This window comes from Lampetra planeri, chromosome 45, assembly GCF_965212315.1.
Source record: "Lampetra planeri chromosome 45, kcLamPlan1.2.h2, whole genome shotgun sequence".
NCBI lineage: Eukaryota > Metazoa > Chordata > Hyperoartia > Petromyzontiformes > Petromyzontidae > Lampetra > Lampetra planeri.
Window position 1 is genome coordinate 1,197,500 of NC_136151.1, and position 20,622 is coordinate 1,218,121.

General features: G+C 41.9%; 1 protein-coding gene across 3 annotated transcripts in view; it reads left to right on the forward strand.

Annotated features, from left to right (window-relative positions):
• LOC144732973 (uncharacterized) overlaps nucleotides 1–20,622 on the forward strand; it is a 56,657-nt gene that overhangs the window by 24,567 nt on the left and 11,468 nt on the right. For 2 of the 3 annotated variants that reach the window (XR_013588291.1, XM_078614642.1), the window contains exons 5-8: nucleotides 1,436–1,519; nucleotides 15,248–15,274; nucleotides 17,498–17,518; nucleotides 19,000–19,020. Coding sequence is in view for 2 of the 3 variants with exons in the window: in XM_078614642.1 (XP_078470768.1) it covers nucleotides 1,436–1,519; nucleotides 15,248–15,274; nucleotides 17,498–17,518; nucleotides 19,000–19,020 (153 nt within the window). In the remaining variant the exon portion in view is untranslated. The remainder of the gene's footprint in view (nucleotides 1–1,435; nucleotides 1,520–15,247; nucleotides 15,275–17,497; nucleotides 17,519–18,999; nucleotides 19,021–20,622) is intronic. The other variant, XM_078614644.1, reaches the window with a different exon arrangement.

A 20,622-nucleotide genomic window follows, 5' to 3' on the forward strand; every position in this document is an offset into this window, starting at 1 on the left:
CTCCAAGTTAGTCACGAAACATATAATAGTAGAAATACAATAAGAGTTAAAATATGAATGCTTTTTTTTTTACTATCAACTGCAAAAACAATAATAGCATCAATGCCATGAACCATAAGACCATAAACAATAGTACTAAATGGGAACTTTTTTAGCAGTGTAAAAATATGAAAAATAAAATAGGGTTTACACTTTCTGGCAATAAAACAGGTGTTAAGATGTTGAAACATTAAATAAAAACATGACTGTTCACCACAAGTACGTGTGGTTAATGCAGATATGATTCCTTTCAAAAGGTTTCTATTTGGTATTTGAAAATTTTAACACTTGTTTTATTGTGAGAAAGGGTAAATCCTATTCCTATTTATTCAATAGAGTAGCATTATCAATGGCCTCACAAATAAGGGAATCAACTTTACATACCAGTGTACTTGGATAATGGGTAATTTTACTAGTCGCTAGATGTTTAAGGAGAATGAAGCGTCAACTGGGGATTCCCCCCTCGGGTAGGATGTGCATTTGGGGAGAGGCCAACATTATCTACAACTGCCGTATCCCTGCTTACTTTATCGGCAGTGGGCGGGGTGTGATACCTGCAGGGAAACTGTGTAGGACGTGGGGACACGACGACTCTGAACTCTCCCACTTTGTTCCCTTAACGGACTCGACACCTTCCTACCCGGCCCCTTTCACCTGCAGATAGTCGGGTCAGTGTAGCGACGGCGATATAATTTAAAATCTGATGATTATTGCCTTTCATCAAGATGAATACATTTCTACAAACACTAACCTTCTTGAGAATGTATTAAGAAGACAATGACTTAGGACACACTTGTTACCAACAAGATGGACCTCGGTTTGAGGAAAATATCAGTCGACTAGATAAATATTCATATACTGCCGTGTGTAATTGGCATATAAATTATAGTTTTTGCTTCACATTAAATGCTATTAACGCGTGAGAGAACATGCCTGTAGAAGAGAAGTGTCCCAAGTTTATAACCTTGATGAACATCATAGCATAGGGGTTTCGAAGAGGAGGACCACCATTACTGGAAAACATAGAGTAGAAGAGCTAACCAATGGGTTTACCAGGTGCAATGAGGTAAACTTGAATCAGGATACAAAGAAATATGGGGGTAGGGGGGGTGACAGAAAAGTGATTTAAGAGACTCGTACCAGGCATCAACATCCATATCCCCATGAAACGGTTAGAAAAGGATAAAAAAATAATATAAAAGTATCATTCTTTTAACTTTTTTTTCTGACTAGCAATCTTAATCTCAAAATAAAATAAGGGTTTAATCGCTTAATAATGTATTTCCGAGTAAAATTACATTCGTGTGTTTTAAATTGTGCATGTTCTGTATAACCGCTAATAATGGATTCCCTTTAATGCGTTTCTCATTATCTTTTCTGTGGCGATGCTTCTTAGTTGCATTTCATGGGGCATTAATTGGAATAGTGATAATCGTCTGCATCGTCATCATCATCTCTCTCTGGAGGCGGAAAACAACAGGTAAGAATTGTTCATATTACACATTTACTATTTGATGGGAAAATGCATTTCCTAAACATTGTACCAAAATAGTTTAGCGACAACACAACAATAAAAAATGTCACCACAATTGAAAACAATGGCCCACTATTTAATGTTTTTCTTTTGCAATTCCTGCTTTTAGAATAAATATAATGTATATATTTAAAATTCAAAATTGCAGTGCATGGCAGATGACCTGTTTTGCAGCATTTAGCTGCTTTATAGACGAGTTCTGTATCCAGACGCGGTAAAACCGCACACACGCGCCATGTAGGGTCTCGAGCTGGCTTCAACAAACTCGGTAGCTGACGTTTCCCCAGTTCAGGACTCATCTCTGATTCCTTACTGTTATTTTGCCAGCTTAAGGTTGTGGAAATTACCTTGGCTTTTTCATATATATACACACTGATACATACACAGAGAGCAGCTTTATTTTAAATCGCTGGCCTAAGTAGTGTTCCAAGTAAAGTCAAACGTTTCCCTGCTCACACAATTGTGGGTTGCTTCCAACATTTGTCGGCCATAAATTTTGAATGGAAATGGCACATTACTTTGAGAGGTGATTATCTCTCTTAGACAATTGCAGTTGACTTTCTCCTGAGTCGTACTCATTGTATTGACCTTGAAGGACGACAGGCCCGTGGTTGATAATTTGAACAGGAAGTTCTTGAATTGAAACTTAACTTTTCAAGTGTCGTAGACTGTAATAGCGCAATTTGTAAAGGAAGTAACGACACAACAAATATTATTAAAGTTCAATATTCACATCAAAGCAATTAACATAATTAACAGGAAATTATAATGAATGTACATATGTAACGTCTCCAACACATTGGTTGTTGAAAAGGTGTGAGACGATTTTATTTTCTGCAGCGTGCGTTCATGTCAACTTCCACCATCAAAAGTGGCCTGGGCCTCTCGGATCCTCTTCTCCTTTCTCTTTCACGTTCTTTCGTTCCCGTTTCTCTCCATCCAATCACTTATCTCCTTCCGTCCTTGGTCACACCTGACCTCGCACCTTCCGCGTCGGGAGGTACGTCTGACGTCATTCGTCTCCCTCCAGCAACGGCAAGTGAGATTATTCGTAGGTGCGCTCTCTCAGCCCATTTGAATAGATTCTCGAATAAGTCTCGGCCAGTAATAATTAGTTTAACACAACACTTCAACGTTATTAAATAAATTGAGTGTCCTTGTTGGCCAGCATATTCTGCATTCAGATTCGCATCATCACCTCGCACAGAAATCCTCTCTCATCAAGACGCTCATATATCGTGCTAAAACAGTGTCACATGGTGAAAGTCTGAGGAGATAGATGAATCATGTTAAAGAAGCACTACGATTAAATGGCTACAATAATGCTAAAATTAACAGAGCATTGAATGCCAAACATAGATCGAACAACAATACTGCTGAAAGCATTCAGGTTATTAAACAATTAATATATCAAAAATTGCAGGAGTAACGGACAAATTCGCTAGGGTTTAGGAAAAACAAGAAAATAAGAGTAAGATTTGGCATGGTACAAAAAATTATAAAACTAGTATCTTGTTCTAAGGATTAATCCCCTACGGTGTGTATCAGATTAATTTCTTATGTGGCAGATGCTATATTGGACAAACTGGAGGTAACATTAGCGCAAGACTAAAAGAACACCAAAGAAATATTAAATACTCTCAAACACAACTGCAGAACATGCTTGCCAACAAGGACACTCAATGGCTTTTGTTAAAGTTGATGTGTTGTGTTAAACGAATCATTACTGGGCAAGACTAATTCTAGAATTTTTTTAAATTGAGAGAAATACAAATAATTTTAACCTGCTCTGACAGCTACAGGTTTAGTACAGCCTGGTAGAGTATTATTAAGTAATACATCCCACAACTGTATTCCTTATAGAGGAAATGCATGCTAATTAACTGATTACTAATCTATTATATGATTACAATAACACCCTCGTCCTCCGCCTCTGATCTCTGCCCCTAATGGGTTCACAGTGATGACGTCATACTGCTCTATTTAAGAACGGAAGCAGATGGATTGCTTCAATATTCTGGCAAATCGCCCGATGATGCTGGATGTAATTAACAGTGAAACGTCGCACTCAAATTGTAAATGTTGTGAATTTAATCTCCAACACACCAGTGGGCTGAAGTAGTAACTAATATTGGCACGTTGTTTATGTCAACCTTACTGGCTGTGTTGGGTGGTGGAGGGATTAGACACATTTATACTTATGCAATCTAACCCAAAAACCTTTATTATGAATAATATTGGTCGTGAAAGCCTATGTGTTAAACTGCCATGATATTGATGACGTTTCAACGCCATAAAGCATTTCAGGTTTTACCTGGTTAATAACATCCTTCCAATGATTGCTCAATTTGAATCCATCTTGTATGTCTATGTTTATATATCTGGATGGCTTAATGAACATATCTTTGATATTAGCCCGAAGATTTGCAGAGCACCTTGGTCTCGAAAAAAACAATATCATGAGAGCCCACAGCGTTATAGCAACGGTCAGCCATGGTGGATATATTAGTTCTGCCGTGTTTCAGATCTGACTTGTGCTCGTGAACACGGTCCAAGACATGTCGTTTCGTTTCCTCAATGTAACAATCACCACAGGTGCAACTTAGCTTGTAAACTCCAGGATATTGCATGACAGGAATGACATCCTTCACAGATGGGATTAGATCACGGATTTTGTGTACTGTACTGAATTGGACCTGGATCTTGTGTTTGTTTAAAATTTTGGAAATATTTTTGGTAATGCCTATGTATGGTAACGTGATGGTTTTGATCGGTGTCTCAGGGGGTTGTTTCTCCATGGTTGGAGAAACAGCTTTGCGGATAATGCGGTCCGAATATCCATTCATCTTAAGGGCCTGGTGTATGTATTCTAGTTCACTGACTAGGTGGTGTTGGTGAGAAATGCAGTGGGCCTTATGGTGTAATGTTTTGATGAGGGAATTCTTCTGTGCCGGATGGTGGTGGGAATCAGGTTTCAGATAGGAATCTGTGTGGGTGACTTTCCTGTAGAAAGTGTCCCAAGGAGCCGTCGGGTCTCTTCTCAAACAAAACATCCAGGAATGGTAACTTACCATCCTTATCCACTTCCATGGTTAATTTAATGGATTGGTGGAGGGAATTATTGTGGTTGAGAAGTTGGTTCAATGCTGGCAGGCCATGTGGCCAAATGACGAAAATGTCATCTACATATCTCTTCCGCAAGGAAGGACGTAGGGTGGATGTCTGGATGGCATCTGTTTCAAATTTCTCCATGAAAACATTCGCTATCACTGGTGATAAGGGGAAACCCATGGGGGTACCTTCATTTTGTTTGTAGAAAGTTACCATTCCAGGTGAAGTAAGTGTTGATAAGGCAGTCCCTAACTAGAGAAGGAACATCAGGGTTCAGTCCATGTTGGACTAAATCTTCAATTATTGCTAAGGTGTCAGGCACAGGAATCTTGGTGAACAGAGAAACTACATCGAAGCTGACGAGAAAATCATCTGGGGACAGTGAAATGCCCTTGATTAGAGAGACCAAGTGAGCTGAGTTATGTACTGCTGAGGTAGTCTTGCCAGTGAATGGAAACAAGATATCAGACAGAAAACGGGATAGTTTGTAGGTAGGTGAGTTGATAGTGGAAACAATGGGCCGAAGTGGAGTGCCCTCTTTATGAATCTTAGGAAGACCATAGAATCTTGGTGGTCTTGTAGCAGAAGGTTTTAGGAAGAGCCGTTTGACTGGTTCGATTAGAGAAGTCGAACTGGTAATGATATTGTTGTTTTTTGTAGTCAGGTTGTTAGTAGGATCTTTGTTGATTTTGGTGTAACTGCCATCATTAAGAAGGTCCTGGATTTTGTTATTGTATGTGGTTTTATCCATGATAACAGTAGTATTGCCCTTGTCGGCCGAGAGGATGACTATGTCATCTCTCTTTTAAATTTTGCGAGTTCAGAGCGCTCATCTTGCTGATGTTACTAACGGGTTTCTTAGCATTTTTAAGGATGGTGGCAATTTCAGATCTAGCAACGTCTGTCGGGATGTATCCCAAGCCTTTTAGGGCTACGTCGACCTGGGAGATTATATCATCCACTGGGATATGCTTAGGGGTGACTGCGAAATTCAACCCTTTAGCTAGTACCGATTTTAGGCTGTCGGAAATTGGGATGTTACTCTGATTGATGACAATCTTGTTAACATCTAACTGTTTAACATCTGGCTCTGGCTTCTTTTTTGACAGGACGTTGAATTTAGTGATCAAGGTAACTTTACATTTAGTTGACATTGAATTAGCAGAGGAGACTGTGACGTTATCTACATGGTCCCAATCAGAAGTGGACATTCTTCTTGTTATTATTAAGTGTAACTGTAAGAGAGTTTTGTCTAAATTATCAAGTTCAAATCGGAGCAATCTTATTTTCTCTGAGATTAGTGATAGGCTGGCTTTAAACAAGATCCGTTTAGCGTTTGGAGAAGTGACAGCAGCAGATGTGAGTGTAAATGCGATAGGTATTACCTTGTTAACGCGGCATCTCTTGAGGAAGGTTAGCGACTCGATTAGTTGCACCTTCTTGTCCCGCTGTCTGCGCCCGAAACGTCGTGATTTAATTTATTTTGTTTTATTTTATACCTACGTGACTTTACCGAAAGAACTAAAAAGTATGGATCCCTGCAGTCACGAAAACTTCTAATCCAGTATATTAACCTTAGTAACCATTCATCATGACAAATAAACTATAACGAAGCCGCATCACCAAGTCAATTTGTATCATATTAACATTAATATTTATATAGTAACATCAAATCTTATTGGACCCATAGCATATTCCATTTTTACAGATGTAATTACTCCAACGACAAGAAATAAGAAGAGCCACTTTATTGAGTCGAAATCATAATGAACAATATTATAGAATCTACATCATGGGACCTCCTTTGACAGTACCAAAAATGAGAATAGGTTTTCCCCTTTTTTCTGGCAACAAAACAGGTGTTAAGATGTTAAAACACCAAATTGAAACCTTTTACAAGGAATCATGTCTGCATTAACCACGATACTTGTGGTCAAAATGCAAAAAAAAAGTACTCTGATAATATATGCATTGTTTTTTAAACTGATTGGTCCACATCAGAGGGCTTTCTTTTGAGCCTCGTCTCAAAACGGTGTAAGACCAAAGGACGCCTTTTGGAAATGCATGTACAGTGAGGGAAAAACGTATTTGATCCCCTGCTGATTTTGTACGTTTGCCCACTGACAAAGAAATGATCAGTCTATAATTTTAATGGTAGGTTTATTTGAACAGTGATAGACAGAATAACAACAACAAAATCCAGAAAAACGCATCTCAAAAATGTTATAAATTGATTTGCATTTTAATGAGGAAAATAAGTATTTGATCCCCTCTCAATCGGAACGATTTTTGGCTCCCAGGTTTCTTTTATACAGGTAACGAGCTGAGATTAGGAGCACACTCTTAAAGGGAGTGCTCCTAATCTCAGCTTGTTACCTGTATAAAAGACACCTGTTCACAGAAACAATCAATCAATCAGATTCCAAACTCTCCACCATGGCCAAGACCAAAGAGCTCTCCAAGGATGTCAGGGACAAGATTGTAGATCTACACAAGGCTGGAATGGGCTACAAGACCATCGCCAAGCAGCTTGGTGAGATGGTGACAACAATTGGTGCGATTATTCGCAAATGGAAGAAACACAAAAGAACCGTCAATCTCTCTCGGCCTGGGGCTCCATGTAAGATCTCACCTAGTGGAGTTGCAATGCTCATGAGAACGGTGAGGAATCAGCCAATAACTACACGGGAGGATCTTGTCAATGATCTCAAGGCAGCTGGGACCATAGTCACCAAGAAAACAGTTGGTAACATACTACGCCGTGAAGGACTGAAATCCTGCAGCGCTCGCAAGGTCCCCCTGCTCAAGAAAGCACATATACATGCCCGTCTGAAGTTTGCCAATGAACATCTGAATGATTCAGAGGACAACTGAGTGAAAGTGTTGTGGTCAGATGAGACCAAAATGGAGCTCTTTGGCATCAACTCAACTCGCCGTGTTTGGAGGAGGAGGAATGCTGCCTATGACCCCAGGAACACCATCCCCACCGTCAAACATGGAGGTGGAAACATTATGCTTTGGGGGTGTTTTTCTGCTAAGGGGACAGGACAACTTCACCGCATCAAACGGACGATGGACAGGGCCATGTACCGTCAAATCTTAGGTGAGAACCTCCTTCCCTCAGCCAGGGCATTGAATATGGGTCGTGGATGGGTATTCCAGCATGACAATGACCCAAAACACACGGCCAAGGCAACAAAGGAGTGGCTCAAGAAGAAGCACATTAAGGTCCTGGAGTGGCTTAGCCAGTCTCCAGACCTTAATCCCATAGAAAATCTGTGGAGGAAGCTGAAGGTTCGAGTTGCCAAACGTCAGCCTCGAAACCTTAATGACTTGGAGAAGATCTGCAAAGAGGAGTGGGACAAAATCCCTCCTGAGATGTGTGCAAACCTGGTGGCCAACTACAAGAAACGTCTGACCTCTGTGATTGCCAACAAGGGTGTTGCCACCAAGTACTAAGTCATGTTTTGCAGAGGGGTCAACTACTTATTTCCCTCATTAAAATGCAAATCAATTTATAACATTTTTGACATGCGTTTTTCCGGATTTTGTTGTTGTTATTCTGTCTCTTACTTTTCAAATAAACCTACCATTAAAATTATAGACTGATCATTTCTTTGTCAGTGGGCAAACGTACAAAATCAGCAGGGGATCACTGTATCCCTCAGCCCCCTTTCTCTATTATTATTTTTCTATCTACTTGACTTTACCGAAAGAACCATCGAATATGAGTTCCCTCACCCTATTTCCCTCAGGCAATCCCTGTCCTTTCCCTCTAACGGATCCGAACCGTTGCCTCTGCGTTCCACTTTTTTTCCTACCTATTCTCCTTCAAAACCTTTGCTCCAATCACTTCAAAAGCCCTGCCTCCTGACCAATCCCTGTAAAAGCCTTTTTCCCCCAATCGGAGACCTTGGTTCATTTTTGAATAGCCGTTAGGCTGCACATTGGCTTGGGGTCATTTTCAGTCATTATAAAGGCGAGAGAACACTTACGGTTTGAATGATGTGCACTCTGGCCTTGTGACTCTCCCTGCAGGTTACGAGGGTGGGGTGGTTCGGACTAGACATAGTGTGCTGTAGAGGAAAGTATCCCATATTGCCTCGTATTCTGTCTCCTTTTCTGCTAGTGTGTACAGTGAGTGGCAACGATGTTTCAGGGAGGATGTGTGTGGTTTTTCCAGTTGCTTAGTATAGTTTTCTTAGTCGAGATATTGAAGGCCTAGACGAGGGAATGTTGTGACTTTGATATGCCAGGGAATGTTAAGCCCCAGAAGAATAAATTAATTGAGGATTAAATGTTTGTAGATCCTGTTGAAATTCCTAGTGAGGTGTCAGAGCATGACCAAAAGGCATGGAGGATTGTCTGAGTTGCACCTTAAGTGCATCTGGGGCAGTCTGGTAAGTTGATAGTGGAGAATCTTACCCTCCCCTTGTTGGTGAGGTATATTCCAATCATACATTAAAATTGGATCATTAAAGTAGGAGTGTGCCAGATTCGTGTCAATTTCTGGCTCTCCTATAGCCATTTAGTTTTAGGTCTGGTCTGTTTCTCCCCAAGGTGAAGGAGTCGATAAGCTTCTTTCATCTTGTATATTTCATCACCTGAGGTTAACCACTTAATCAGAGGATGCGGTTTGCCATAGATGTCTTTATTCGGAGTTTTAGTAATTATGTATTTGATCTGGAGCGTTGTATATAATTTGGGAGATCGTATGTTTTGGAGTGAATCTAGGTTTCCATCAGTGGTCAGGAGGTCCCCAATTTTAATAATATTGGCTGTATTCCAAGATAGCATGTGATCTGTCCCCCCCCCCCCCCCCCCATTCTGATGGGTTCTCCAGAGGGGGGAAAGTCTATGGAGGGTTGGCGAGGATACGATGACTCCTGTGATACTAGCAAGGGCTGTCTGTACTTTCTTCCCACTCTTTCCACACCTATTTTCTCGTTGGTGCTAACCAGTGCTTAATATTGATGAATACGACTGATTGGTGGTATTTAAAGAATTCATGGAGGGCTAGGCCTCATTCACTTCCACCTAACGTGAATAAGTAATAGTCGATCTTCGCCGACATGATGCAATATGTAAGTGGAGACTCTTGTAGAAGGTTTTGGGGATTCAGGTGGGGATAGTTCTCAATTGATTTAGAAGTTTTGGTAAAATCATATTTTTCACAAGGTGGGTATGGTTAGGGAGAGAGCAGGATATCATTCAACATAGAGAGTGATGCTCAGATTTCCTGCAGGAGTGGAGGGAAGTTCCTCTGGAAGATAATGGAGAGGGTGGTCAGAATTATGACGCCTAGATATTTGATCTGAGCTGGGCACCATCCGATTTCTGAGGTCGTGTCTGGGGGAGACTGGGGAAAGAGATATTAGTTCCGATTAAATCGAAATCCAGTTTATCAGGGTGAGGATGGGAATCAAGGGCTCAGATATAATTAGCAGGATATTCGGGTAATACCATGATAAGATTGATGCTTTGAGCCAGGTGCTCAATTTCCAGTGCAAAGAGTATGGGGGGAGAGGGAAACCCTGTCTCGTGCCCCTACTCATTGGGAAATTCGGGGAGATCTGACCATGTGTTATGACTGTCAAGGAGGTGTTGGAGTATACCAGGCTGCATTTGACTATGAAGGGGGTGGGGAATTCGAATTTGTCCATGGTTTGAAAGAGGAATCCTATTTGGCCCTGTTGATTACCTTTTCACCATCACCAGTTAAGGTGTATGCACTCATTCTCCTCGGTGTCTATGTGAATTATGGTTATTCATGTTCTGATAAATCTTGACTTAAAGCTTTCGTGACTGCAGGAATTCATATTCTATGGGTCTTTCGGTAAAATCATGTAGATAGAAAAATAATAAAAATAATAAAAAATATCACGACATTTCGATCGCAACACAAGCGATCGTCTTCAGGTGAAAGAAAAATACAGCGAGAGAGCTGCTGAAGCAGGATGTTATATAGGCCTGAGATGGGTGCAGCCCAAGGATAAGTGGGCGGGGCTAGAGATAGTATTTGCATGTACATGTAAGATTGGAGGGCACCCTGAGGCTGTGGAGGTGGCCGTTGTATTGTGAGAGATTAGCATGTCAATGTAAGAGAACCACCGCAACAGTGGATGTGCTGAGCAGGGTGGACTGTGGGCTTCTGGCTCAAGCTCATCGAATGTATTCGATTTGTATCCCTTTTCTTGCCGAGCGACATATGGACTGCCCGTTTCCCCCCATGTGTCTCTATCCTCAACCATAATTCCCCTTTCCCTCCCTCATCTTGAGGCCCCCTCTGACTCCCCCCCACATCCCCCGGCTTGCTCCCCCCCACCCGCTTCTCTCTCCGCACACATTGACACGTCTCACTGCTTTGCCTCCCTAAATGTCTCAGATTGGACCTCTACATATCATTGCTTAGTTCCGCCCATATCGTTGTCCATCACCTGTCCTTTTCCTGTCACATTTCACTTTCTCCCCCCCCCACCTCCTTTAAAGCCCCGGAAGTTGTTCAGTGGTGATTCCTGACCAGGAGGGGGCTGCACCCATCCGCCCTTTCACTCGCATGTGTAATGTTCTTGAAGGAGACGGAGACTTCTTAGAGGCCACACGCTTTTATTCACTAACCGTTACCACACCTTAACATACTGGGGAATGGCCCCTTACCCACAACCTAGGGAGGTACAGCCTGCAGGCTATCCTAACCACACTCCCTACTTAAGCCCTCCGGCTCTTTAGCCTAAGGGAGGCTAAACCACCCCTGGCACCCCACTCAGTCCCGGCCTGTCAAAGGACATCGGCGGCTTGGGGTCCAGGGTCTTCGGGCGTCTTCTTGCTTCAGCTTGAGATGGACTCCCTCCCGCTCTCCGGGAGCCGTCTTATATACTCCCTCTCTGAGGGGCGGGGGTTCTGGGGGCCCCAGCTCTCGCCAGCCCCCTCCCCTCAGAGCGGTTCCAACCGCCTTTTGCCCGACCGGTTCGGACCGGTTCAGACCGGTACCTACCTTCCCCTAGGTTGTGGCGCGTGTGTCAATCCTGACCACCACACATGCATGGGACACGGCTGTGTAGAGCCACGTGCCGCAGTAAGCGTTTTAGAAAAGTAAGAAAAAGTTACAAAGTAATTAGTTCCGTCCACCCCATCCAACACCTCCTTTACTAAATCCAACAAACACCCCCTCTCCCCGCTCTCCCGATCTAATATGCTGAATGCTCAATGTCGCCCAATACCTCTTCCCCCCCCCCCCCCTAGCGTGGTGTGTTGCTCTTTCCCACTTTCTCCACCTCATCCCCTCTTCCTTATACCTCCTTATCTGACGTGAAAAAGTACGGTTGCTTCGACCCACGAGGCTAATATAGTATGTTTCCACCTACAAATGATGTATTTCTATTTTTAAGACACACATCAACACATAATTCAAACACTGATCTTCCCTCTATCTGTGCCCCCCCCCCCCCCACCGTGTGATAATGCGCAAGACTGCCACATTCTCTAGGGACAGATAAGCAGATAAGTGACAACGCACTTAAGAAGGAGGTCCCATGATAGAGGCTGCACTTTGACCACTTTGAAAGTCTATAGAAAACCCCTATTGCGGCCTGGTGTTGCCCCCCCCCCACACTCCTTTTTTGTACTTTGTTCTCTCCTTCCCACTCATCCCTCCACTACGTAATAATCCATTGGAGCTATGCACGTTTGAATCTAAATTGGAAAATCATATCGTTCGAACTGCGTTTTATATTTAGTTTGTCGTACTTTCCCATACACCGTCAATCCGCATGGTTGGTTACATACAGTGTGAAAACAGTTTCAACATACATACTACGTAAATACACTCCTGAACATATCTGTAGTGACATCGGGGGATGTCATTGTGTAATCTAGGATGATACCGAGGTAGTTGAAGTGATCGGTGAACCTGATGCTGTGACCAAAGATGTGTATGTGTGTTGGGAGCGCAGATAAGTTGAGACATTGCATGGTACCTAACATGATGGCCACTTACTTTGACGGATTAAGGGCAAGGTTGTGTACGGAGAATCACTGTTGCAATGCAGTGGTGCATTCCGAGAGCCTCTCAAATCCAGGAGCATTGGTAGAATTGATGGCGGTGAACAGAATAGTGTCTTCCGAATAGGAGTGGTGCTTAACACTGAAGCTTGCGATGAGGCGGCCGATCGGGGAAGTGTAGGCTGTGAATAGCAGGGGACCAAGGACGGTGCCATGCGAGACGCCACGTAATGCTTTTGTTTCAGGAGATGTGCACGAGTCCACCCTGACTGAGGATTGCCGATCAGAAAGCTATGACCGTATCCACTTGAGTGCTAAGCCACATATGCCGAAGTCGGATTTCAGGAGGGAAGTAAGGAGCGAGTGGTTGACAGCGTCAAAGGCTGATTAAATGTCCAGACTGAGGATTGCGGATCAGGAGCGAGTGGTTGACAGCGTCAAAGGCTGATTAAATGTCCAGACTGAGGATTGCGGATCAGGAGCGAGTGGTTGACAGCGTCAAAGGCTGATTAAATGTCCAGACTTAAAAGTGCAACGATGGAGCCGGAGTCAATAATCATTAAAATGTCATCGAGCACTCTGGTGAGTGCTGTTTCTGTGGAGTAGTTTTGACAGTAAGCTGACTGGAAGAAGCAGTAGTTTGGGGAGGAGGTGATGTGGGATTTTAGCTGGGCAAGGGCTAGTCTTTCGAGGAGTTTAGAGAGGTTCGAGAGATTAGTGATGGGACGATAACTAGATGGGTCATCCGGGTCGAGACTGAAACACGGCGGAATTAATTATTACGCCGTTGCTGACCATTGCTATAATGCTGTGGGTTCTCGTGATATTGTTTTTTCCGAGGCCAAGGTGCTCTGCAAAACTTCTGGCTACTATCAAAGGTTTGTACATGAAGCCATCCAGATACAGTATATAAACATAGACATAACTTCAACCGAGAAGATGGATACAAATTGAGAAATAATTTGAAGGTTGTTATTAACCAAGTAAAGCCTTAGCTGCTTTATAGTTTGCTTTCATATCCGCATCTCCAGTTTATTACGCCCAGCCCTGCTCACTCCCATCACTTGGAAATTTGCCGTACATTTCGAGCATGTTGCTTTCCACCCCCCTCTGACCCACACACCGCCCCCACACTCTCTCACTCCCATCACTTGTAAATTTGCCGTGCATTTCGAGCATGCAGCTTTCCACCCCCCTCTGACCCACGCCCCGCCCCCACACTATCTCACTCCCATCACTTGGAAATTTGCCGTGCATTTCGAGCATGCTGCTTTCCACTCCCCTCTGACACACGCCCCGCCCAAACACTCTCTATGCTTGGCTCCTTCCCCCTTCCTCATCGATATAACCCCATGTTACAAGCAGCTCTTTTGAATACTTCAGCAATTTTTTCTTGCTGTGGTTGTCCCCACCTGATGACGGACGCTTGTGTTGTGCCCGATATGTCGTGATTTAATTTATTTTATATTTTATATCTACGTGACTTTACCGAAATAACCAAAGACTATGCTTTCTAAAGGTTGCATTAAATAAACTAAATTCACTCTCCCATTCGACTCTTCGTTTTACAGTGGATGTTCCATACAATACCCACAATTGTGACGTCTATATCGGTTCAAACTTAAATTTCCTTTCTGCCCTTAGAAACATCCGATTGCCTATGTTTGTTTTTAGGTTATATTGGATAAATCCGCAAAAATGCTTGATGGATCTGTTGACAACAAAATAACAAAGCAAAGCCTTAGAAACGCTTTAACTCTCAAAAAAGCCAGATTCGGTCTGCATAAAAAATACCTTCTGAGTGGCTACTAGCTCATTGTGGAATCACATTAGATTTGGTAGTTCAAATTTGACAATGAGATACCTCAGTTCACTCCTGAAACTCAATGTCCTTGATAGATGCGGTGGTCATATATAATCAGCAGCGAAGCATGAACCATAGTCTTTGTGGATCGCACTTAAAGTTTTCACTGACTGATTGTATTTGCTTTGTAAAGTTAAATTTTTCCTGCCTTTGTTTTTGTTCATGCAATAATGTATTTTGATTTCCTTTTCTATCGATCCCTTATTATTGTATCGTATAACATGTATTGACATTTACCATTTGTATCGCAAGATATGTAACCTTGATTGTAACTAAGGTCTGTATCGTATAGCATATGTACTGTTGCAAGACGCCCGTAAAATAGAGCCAAAGACCTCAAAAACACAACATCTATTTATCTATCTTCAAGCAAAGACAACACTGTTGCAGCTTATCCTTACAAAACTGTTGGTGCACTGCAATACATAAGGCTGATTTTTTTTCAGGAAAGCAATAAAAACTTGAATCCATTGCATGGTTGTGAGACACTCAACATTGTGAAAACCATGTGTTTCAACGAGCGATGGGTGGGGAGAGGAAGAGATCGGGGTGGAGTGGCTACATGAGGATCATATTTTGCCATTGCGTGCATGTTGTTTTATTCTCAAAGCACTTGAATGTGTTTATGTTTAAATGTACTTTGCAAAATATTGTACAACTGTGATGGTGTTGATTGTTTCGGTGGATTTTGTTGTCAGCTCGAACACTCAAAAATCTTCAACGAGGTATGTTCTCTCAACAAATATTTGCATAAAAATGGCATCGCCCATTTCGAGATCTTTAAATGCGGGGGTGAAACTGTTTTGAAATTCAATCAGAAGCTCCTTTAGCAATTCTTATTGTGCATGGACAGGACCTTAACTTTGAAATGCGACACTTCCATTTTGAAAAATTTTAACAATTTAAGTAATACATGTATACAGAACCTGAGGTAACATTATCTTTTGAATGTATGATTACATTTCAATGATAAATTAAATCAACACTGAAATCAAACTGCTCACTGCTATCAATTAAAAATGCTCAATGTTTAACTGTTATTTTTCTGATAGGTTTGTGAATCGTAGTTTAAACACTAGCAGTTGCCTGTTTTGATAAAATAAGCCACGTATCGAACTTTGTTACATTGTTACAGTACCCGATGAAAGATTAGGGTCCTTATTCAGTCACATCTGCTTGCTATTGTGCTCCGTTGTGATGGATTTGCGGTCAATTTTGCGAAAAAAAAGGAAGAAACATCGTAGATGCGCATGAATTCCATAACAATTTGTAACACGTTTCTGTCCTCGGAAGTATTATTCCCCCAAATGAATGTGTGTAACTGGCTACAGCTTAGATCAGAATTGCGGACGATATCAAATAAATTGTAGCAACGTACTAGAACGTTGATAAAGATGCATTGCTATGTGCGTCCTTGAAGTGACATTGAAAGACGTAGAAACGTGAGATTTGAGAACATACGCAGGTAAAAGACGCCTCCTTGATTAAAACAGTTCATTGACGTCAGGCAGGACTCGCATGAGAAGAGATGATGATCAATTATATTATTTGACGTTTGATGTAATGGCAGCCAGAGGAGAGAACGGATCCAAGAGGACGTCCTCCATTGGGAAGGAGTGGTAAAATCAGCCTGTGTGCAGGACACGAGAGAGATGACAGTGGCTGCAGGAGGACTTACCCGTAAACAGGAGTGCGTGTGTTCGATCCCAACCCTAATGCCTGTATATTGGCAGTTTACATGTTCTACCCGTGGTCGCGTGGATTTCCTCCGGGTCCTCCAATTTATCCCTTCACATTTAGAATCAACATTCGTTTACGGTATTTGGCTGCTATGAACGTCTCCATGATAATATACTTCGTTGAGCTATCATATGGCCAGGTCACTTCTGAAAAAGAGCTTGATAGCTCTGTAGACTTTACTGGGTAAAATAAAAAATAGTTTTTTTTTATAGGATTCATCATGGCTGGTGGTGATTAATAACCTCAGCCTCTAAATTGCGCAACAAGATATGTAGATGTAGGATACTGAAAAGAATATCATAAGAAGTGGTTCTATCAGAGGTGGAAACATGTTGCTTTAATTTATTTACCTTCAAAACAATTAAAACAGTCAAAAACTTTTATCTGAAAAAGGCGAATATTGTTAACAAATACTGTTCTGATGACGATGTACATGATCTGAGTGTATCCGTTCAGACTGTGAATCTTTGCTCATAAATCCAGTCGAAACCTAGGGCCATCATCTGGAATTCTCCGCATTTATTGGACGCGATCTTCACCACAGTGGAGTTGTGAAGGATCCATTACAGAGTAAAATGTATCATACTAACACAATACAACGGTCATTAGCTGACTGGACATGTAACAATCAACTGCTAAACTAAGCGGTTACACTTATCTTAAGCACGCACTAGCCATACTTCACCACTGTAGCTAGTGTACAGTACAGACGAAGCTGAAATATCACTGCCCATGCGTTATAACGAAGGGCTTATGAGAGAGGCAGACTTCATCGTCCTCGCTCCAGAGAGCCCAGGACTCATCCTCAAAAATGATGCAAGGGAACCATTTCACGCACGTTTGCCATCAGTCTTCATTTTTAAATTAGCTGGTCATTACATGGAATTAACAAATACACTCATGTCACCTACACCAGTAATAGTAATTACTCACAAATATTGTGCATCCAGGGCTACAACTTGACTGGATCAATACTTAAATTCAGAGCTTAAAAACGTGTCGACTCCCTCATTAAAAATCTGGGCCCATCACTCTGCCTCGTTATGTTACCAGGGACCCCTCAACCTGAAAAGAAAATTCAAACCTGCTTGACTGCAAACTATTGTTAATGACCGTGTCTGTTATACCTGTGATTTGGAATCAACAGAACTCTGACTTTCATGTTCGTTAATTTACAAATATTTAATTGATTTTGTTTTTCGATCCAGAAATGAGGGATCTTCATGAAGGTACGTTTTATACAAAACTATTTTCTTCATTTGCATTAAAATGTCATCGCCCATTTAGAAATCTTGGAACTTTGAGGGTGAAACTTTTTTTGTGACTCATAGGATCATTTAGCAATGCTTGTTGTGCATGGACAGTGCCTTAACTTCGAAATGCCTTTGGGAAGGAGCGGTAAAATCAGAATGTATACGGGACACGAGAGAGATGGCAGTGGCTGCAGGAGGGCTTGCCCCTAAACAGAAACCCGTGGGTTTGATCCCGATCCTCACGCCTGTATATTTGAAGTTTACATGTTCTCATTGTGGTCGCGTGGATTTTTCTCCGGGTCCAATTTCTCCCTCCACATTTAGAATAAACATTCGTTTATTGTAATTTGCTGCTATAAATGTCCACGTGATAATATATTTCGTTGTGCTATCATGCGGCCAGGTGACTTCTGAAAAAGCGTTTGATAGTTCAATATGCATTTCCTGGTAAAATAAAAATAGTTTCTACATTTTTATATATATAACATTGATCATGTCTGGTGGTGATAATAAAATCAGCTTTTAAATTGCACAACAAGAGATGTAGATGTAGGATAATGAAACAACTATAAGAAGTGGTCCTATCAGAGGTGGAAACATGTTACTTTAATTCACCATTAAAACAATGAAAGCCCTCCAAAACTTGCAAGAATATTGCTTACAAGTACTGTTCTGACTACAATTTACATGATCTGAGCGCATCCATTCAGACTGAACCTTTGCTCATGAATCCAGTCGAAACCAAGGGCCATCATCTGGAATACTCCGCATTTATTTGGTGCGATCTTCACCACAGTAGAGTTGTGAAGGACCCATCACAGGGAAAAATGTATCATACTAACAAAATACAAGTCATTAGCTGTCTGGACATATAACAATCAACTGCTATAATAAGCAGTTACACTTATCTTAAGCACGGACAAGCCATACTTCACCACTGTAGCTAGTGTGCAGTACACACTGACCTGAAATGGCACCGCCCATGCGTTATATCAAAGGGCTTATGAGAGAGGCTTACTTCATTGTCCTCGCTCCAGAGAGCCCTGGACTCATCGTCAAAGATGATGCAAGGGAACCATTTCACGCACGTTTGCCATCAGTCTTCAAATTTAAATTAGCTGTTCATTACATGGACTTAACAAATACACTCATGTCACCTACACCAGTAATAGTAATTACTCGCAACTATTATGTATCCAGGGCTACAAGTTGACTGGATCAATGCTTAAGTTCAGAACTAAAAAACGTGCCGACTTCCTTATCGAAAAGCTGGGCCCCTCACTCTGTATTGTTATGTTACCAGGGACCCCTCAACCTGAAAATTAAATTCTAACCTGCTTGCCTGTGCAAACTATTGTTAATGACCGTGTCTGTAATACCTGTGATTTGGAATCAGCAGAACTCTTGACTTTTATGTTTGTTAATTTACTAATATTTTGCTTTGTTTTTGGATCAAGCAAACTTGGATCTTTCGCAAGGTACGTTCTGTACTTAACGATTATTCATTTGCATAAAAATGGCATCGTCTATTTAGAGTTCTTTGAATGCGGGGCTGAAACTGTTTTTGAAATTCAATCACAGACTCATTTTGCAATGCAAATAGAGCTTGATAGCTCTCTAAACTTTACCGGGTAAAATAAAAAAAATAGTGTATTGTTTTTTTTACAGGATTGCTCAATTTGTATCGGTTTGTTCATGATGCCATCCAGATATATAAACATAGACATAACTTCAACCGAGAAAATGGATACAAATTAAGCCATCATTGGAAGGATGTTATTAACTAGCTAAAACCCTAACTGCTTTGTAGTGGTTATCGTCTATCATATCTGCCGGGTACTATTACTCTATTTTGCCGAGTTAACTTCCCCCCCCCGCATCCCCAGCTCTGTCGGCCTCCCACTCCCAGCCCTGCCCACGTCTTCCCCCCCCCCCCAGCCTCACGTCCATCTCCTGGCGTCCACGCAGCGCCACACCCCCACCCCTCACTCTCCCCCCTTGCTCCTCCCCATGTCTTACCTATATAACAGCGGTCGGGAACCTATGGCTCGCGAGCCATATATGGCTCTTCCAGTGACGGCATATGGCTCCCAGACAATTTTGAGTTGAAATAAAATAAATAAAAATAAAAAAAATCAGTTTGGAACTGATTTTAAAATACTTGTGATATTGCTTAATAATACTGTGTCATTTTAAAGTAAACAGAAATTAGTTTTGAAGATACATTTCACCCGACCCACGGGTCACGGGTCCCGTGACCCGTGGGTCGGGTCGGGAACCAATGGCTCGCGAGGATGTCACGGGTCATTGTAAAGGTGAAGAAATCCATTTGATCAGATAGCCAACTAGTTTATCCGCTTCAACCCTTGTAACGGAAAAGATGGCGAAAAGAAAAAAAGACGATGATTACCGTGCATTCCAGGCTGCGTGGACAGAGGAATTTGTGGAGAGAGCAGGATCTGCGGTATGTCTAATATGCAATGATAAAATTGCATCGATGAAACGGTCAAATATAAAGCGACACTTCGATACGCACCATGCTTCATTTGCATCGAAATATCCAGCGGGGGACAGCAGGAAAAAGGCATGCGAAGAGCTACAGCGGAGAGTGCAGACGAGTCAGCAGCAACTACGTGTGTGGACCAAGCAAGGTGACGGGAATTCCGCTAGCTTTGCGGGTTCTTTGGCAATAGTAAGGAATGGAAAGCCATTCACAGATGGCGAGTATGCCAAAACATGCATGCTTGATGTGGCCAATTAACTGTTTGATGACTTCCCAAATAAAGACAAGATAATGAAACGAATAAAAGACATGCCTCTGTTAGCAAGAACTCTTCACGATCGTAGCATCATGATGGCAAATCAAGTCGAGGAAACACAAATTAAGGACATAAACGCCGGGACATACTTTTCTCTCGCGTTAGATGAGTCAGCAGACGTTAGCCATCTATCTCAGTTCAGTATAATTGCCAGGTATGCTGCAGGTGACACACTGCGTGAGGAAAGCTTGGCTGTTATGCCAATGAAAGGGACAACAAGAGGCGAGGATTTATTCACGTCTTTCATGGAGTTTGCTAAAG